We start from the raw sequence: 4582 nt of genomic DNA on the forward strand, positions 1-4582 counted from the left end.
CTTTCTTTTTTTTTTTTTTAAGTTCCCATTGATTTCAGTGAAAAAGTAGAACTTGGTTCGAAACGTAGTGTACATATACTAGGGGTGCAAGTTTAATTGACCAAAGGGCGCTGCTTCGGTCACCAGTGATGTTCCAAACCTCACTAGTTAAGCTTTCAACAAAAGCCATTTGATTCAGTAGAGCAAATGCATTCTAGTTTGTGTTCAGCGTGGAGCACATAGAAATTTCCTCAAGTGGGCATAAACCACCTACAACATGTATCAGCTATGCCGAATTCATCTGGGCTGGGGGTTTACATACTATTTAATCGCTAGTTGATGAGCCAATAGCTTACCAAGGCCATGATAAGTAGCTGGTCCGAGAGGTTGATCAGCCACACTGGGATGTTTTTATTCGTTGACAGCTTGTAGCAAGCGCCTAGCTACTGCGTCATATTGTAGACCCTCCTCAATCCTATCAGAAAGGGTGCTCAGTATACTAAGGGTTCAAGTTTAGCTCTATTAACCCAAGCCCACCTTGAGCCCAGCAAAGCTTTTCAGCCTATGGGTCTAGCTATGCCAAAGCTGGGATTAACAAGCCTAATGTCAAGCTAGGTCAGGTTTGGCATGGGGCCTTGGGTTAAGCATAGTCCGTCAATCTGGCCATGGATTATATTCAATATTATACTATTGGGAAAATGTTGGGTATGCCACCGATATCAAGTATGCTAGCACCCATTGTGTCTTTCTTTCTCTTCCCTTTTTCTGAAATGACCCTCATATCCTTCCTGAATGATACTCCATCATGTGTTCCTATTGGTGCTATCCGCAAGCATACTTGATATTGGCGGCATACTTATCCCTCTCCCTATACTATTATATAAAATTTGAACTATTTTTTTTATTATTTGATATACTTTTTCATGTGACAGAAATATAATTCATTATAGAAGTATGCTTTTCTTATCCGAGTTTAAGAAAGGCCATGCATTCCTAAACTTCTCCTTGATAAAATACCCTTCATTATAGAATTTTTCTTCAACAAACTATGGAAACTTATCAATAATGTTCAAATAACTTTAGAGGGCAATTGAGTATTATGGGTAGGGGCCATTAGATGAGCAGCATATAAATGATATTGAGTACCAATCTCCTCCCCAAGGCAAACTAATCCATTTAGACTACAGAGAAAGTACACAGCACAACACAAAATTAGAAGATAACTAATCCAATTTAGATTACAGAGCTTCTGATTATAAATTTAGAGTGATCTAACTTTTCCCTCTTAATCATAGCCAGCCCCCTATTTTCTGACAAAGAAAGAAGACCCTTCAGAGTTTGTAAGAGCAAGTTCCATCGTCACTCCTTGCCGTGGGATCATAGTTTGCTGCAATTGGGTCGGTGCAACCTTCAGGGACGGGAATGTTCACTTGTTGGGCTGCATTGCCTGCAAGAAGAACAAAGAAAAACAGAGTTCAAGAACACACAAGGGGGAAGAAGCCAAGAAGGTGAGACTCCTGAATTGATTGATTTGATTCTTTTACTACCAAAGTACCCATCTTTTCTTTTTTTTGGTAAAAACCAAAGTACCCATCCCCCATCTACTACTATACATTCTTCCTTCATTCCACAATGATGTCAAACCAGAAGAACCCATAATTGCAGATTCAAACAAGACAAACCTCCCAAATCCATGAAGGCCGCAAAGGATAAAAGGGTGCTAACCATAGAAATTTCCACTTTTAATGGCATCTCGGTTGGCGTCCCCAAGGGCAGCTTCGCTCAAGTATTTGTCTGCCAACTGCACTCTCTTGACGTTCTCCTGCTCTTGAACCAGCATGTTACCATACTCAAGCAGCTTCTCCAGTGTCATCTTGGGCTGTTCGAATGTTGGGGGTCCTTCCTTGGAGTTCACCAGCTTCTTCCCAATGCTTTCAACCCCAACACTTGAAATCCACTTCCTCACTTCATCGTCATACACTCTCGCCCTCAGAGCTCCAAAGAAGTCTGCAAGGAACATTCAGCTAAGCAAATCAATAAACATAGGTTGCGCGCATATGTGGGTTCCGCACATTGAATTGAAGTTGAGAATAGCTTGAAGCTTTGGTTACTAATCGATACCGATTGATTGTCCTGGGAATGTGTCTACGATCTTGATGATGGCCTCCTGGGGAACATTGTCGCTCTTGAAGATACCAGTGCAGACACCAATGCGGTCTTCCCTGGTGGGTGCCCAGTAGAACTTCTCCATACGCCCATCGCGGATGAGAGGAGCATAGAGTGTGGAGAAGTCGTTACCGGTGACGATGATGGGTACACGGGGATTCTCCTCCTTGTTGTACATCCCTGGAAGCTGCACATTTGTCGGGTTATCGGCGATGTTCATGAGGGTAGCGTTCACCATCTGGTTGTTCACTGTGTATTGGGTGGTTCCACCCATCCTACCAGCTCCTGCGTCAAGATCGTTGATGAAGAGGCAGCACATCTTCCCCTTCCTGATTATGTCTGCAGCCTCACGGTACCTTTGCCTGATCAATTTCGCGGGCTCTCCAGCGTTACCGCTTTCCAATTCTCCGGCGCTCATCATGATTGGGCTGCAATTTCATGAATCAGTCGTCATTAGATCACTATCCTATCAAGTGTTTGTTGTTTTGTTCCTAAGGAAACATTGAAGATTGAACTCACTTGATTCCCATCTTGGCAAAGACAAGTTCACATTGGAAAGATTTTCCCTGACCTTTGCCTCCCCAGATACCCAAGATGAGGGGAACCTGTACCAATCAGACATGAAAAGGTTCAAGCTTATTTGTTTAACTTTATTTGATTCCATTTGTCACGGACATCCATTTAAAGATACCTACCTTGATATTAGGCAAGGACATGAAGTTCTTGGTGATGTGAACGACGAGCTTGTCCATGAAAGCAGGAGCAATGTAGAAGCCATCCATGTTGTTGTCCAAATTGTACCTGAAGCATGATACAGAAAAAGCTTACAGAGATCACAAAGAAAACAGAGTACAGGACGTGTTCAGAAAGGAGAAGATCTATAAAATGGAGATGAAAATGCTTACGTGCGAAGACCAGCGCTAAGGTACTCGTATGAACTCAGGACAGCATAGTGGGTTCCAGTTCCCATGGGAGCTTGGAAGAGGGAATCGACCATTCCCTTTCCTCTGGTAATGTCCTGTTGATCGTCTGAGGTGTCGAAGGCAAGTCCTTTCCATTTGTCCTTCTCGGTCTGCTTCTCCTCTTCTACTTCCGCAACCACCTTGAAGCTTCCAGATGAGATCTTCGGGTGGGTGAATCCGGAGCTCACCTTCTTCAAGCTGCAGCCCAAGAAGGCCGAGCTCGGGACTGAAGCAGCTCCAGCAGGGGAGCCGTGCAAGCTCAGCTGCAACCAAGGCAAGCCTCACACTTTATTCCCAAACCAAAGAAATTGGAACAGAATCACAGATTGTATTTATATGTCTTCAAAATGAGACTGAACCCAAAAAGTAAAATTAGAGGAAAAAAAAACCCATAAAGGACCACACATTATTAACAAAAGAAACAAAACAATTAAATTCAAAAAGAAATACAGATTGTTTCTCTCTACCCTCCAAATCTAACCGAACCCGGAAAAGCAAAATTAAGGAGAAAACAGTCGAAGAACTTACATGAAATCAAAGGCCTTGAATTAGGCTTTTGAAAACAGAGATACCCATGAATGATCTCTAAAATTTTCAATTGTTTCTGAGAGGGGAAAACTAAAGAACGAAAGAAACCCAACCATTCAAAAAAGACACAAAGGAATTATATTTAAAAATGAATTCAAAGGAATGAAGTATAGAAGGCCCATGGAGAAATGAGGCGTTTCAGTGGATTAACATTGAAGAGAAAGAAATGATTAAGGAAAGGGCAGGAAACAAAAACTGTACCGATGCTCTGTTAACAGCTCCAACGGTGGAGACAGCGGTAGCCATTGGAATCCGACTGGCTGTGGTCGAAGGCCGAGGCCCGTCTGGGCGGAACGAACTCAAAGCCGCAGTGGTTTGTATGATCTTCTTCAGTAGAGAAGGTGATGGGTGGGAAAGACTTATAACAGAGTGAACTTGTGAACAGAGCCAGCTAGTAATCCTGTGGATTTGGCTTAACAATTCCTAACGACCACACAATGGAGATCGGCTGCTTTGCCACTTGGCGCTCTTGGGTAGGCTGTGATTTAGATAACTTGTGACAAAAAAGAGGCTTCTCGGTACTGTGTGCCTTTCTGCGGTTGAAGTGTAAGCTATTCTCTTCTCCAAGACTCCACCAAGATAAATTTAGCTTCCCTGTTACAATCATAATTAGGAAGTTCGGGAACCACAAAAATACGTTCTAAATTCTTCTGTGATGTAATAGGATATCTGGTGCCCATTTAACAATCAGAAACAATTAGGCATGGAGTGATGGCGGTCACACTCAGTTCAAGGTATTTCAAGGTGTTTCTAGATGCAATGATACTATACAAGTTTAATACAATTGCTCTATAAAAATGCAGGAGTAAAAAATACAAGTTTATTTTAATATTATGAATGAATTAATCGAGAAACCTACAGAAAGAAAGAAATGTCATTTTGAGTTT

At 42.2% G+C, this 4582-nt stretch overlaps 1 protein-coding gene across 2 annotated transcripts; it reads right to left on the reverse strand.

The window, feature by feature from the left end:
- Positions 1–1117: 1117 nt before the first annotated feature.
- Positions 1118–4068, reverse strand: LOC122058408 (ribulose bisphosphate carboxylase/oxygenase activase, chloroplastic-like). Of its 2 annotated transcripts, none has more exons than XM_042621082.1 (7): positions 3897–4068; positions 3051–3370; positions 2841–2946; positions 2665–2750; positions 2101–2573; positions 1662–1986; positions 1118–1426 (listed from the first exon to the last, which is right to left on the reverse strand). In XM_042621082.1, exons 1-6 carry the CDS (start codon positions 3939–3941, stop codon positions 1700–1702), a joined length of 1317 nt encoding a protein of 438 aa, XP_042477016.1. In that variant the 5' UTR covers positions 3942–4068; the 3' UTR covers positions 1118–1426; positions 1662–1699. The 2 variants fall into 2 exon arrangements, with proteins under 2 accessions (XP_042477016.1, XP_042477015.1); XM_042621081.1 differs by having other exon boundaries at positions 1705–1986; positions 3897–4065.
- Positions 4069–4582: the final 514 nt, after the last annotated feature.

The sequence above is a fragment of the Macadamia integrifolia genome, chromosome 12 (assembly GCF_013358625.1).
Source record: "Macadamia integrifolia cultivar HAES 741 chromosome 12, SCU_Mint_v3, whole genome shotgun sequence".
In the NCBI taxonomy this organism is placed as follows: Eukaryota; Viridiplantae; Streptophyta; class Magnoliopsida; order Proteales; family Proteaceae; genus Macadamia; species Macadamia integrifolia.

What these genes read in the sequence shown, in the direction of transcription:
- LOC122058408 (XM_042621081.1), bottom strand. Translation starts at nt 3,941, where the DNA reads ATGGCTACCGCTGTCTCCACCGTTGGAGCTGTTAACAGAGCATCG. An exon ending in TGTCCTTGCCTAATATCAAG is followed by an intron (nt 2,751 to 2,840) that starts GTAGGTATCTTT and finishes TGATTGGTACAG; the next exon opens with GTTCCCCTCATCTTGGGTAT. An exon ending in TTTGCCAAGATGGGAATCAA is followed by an intron (nt 2,574 to 2,664) that starts GTGAGTTCAATC and finishes ATGAAATTGCAG; the next exon opens with CCCAATCATGATGAGCGCCG.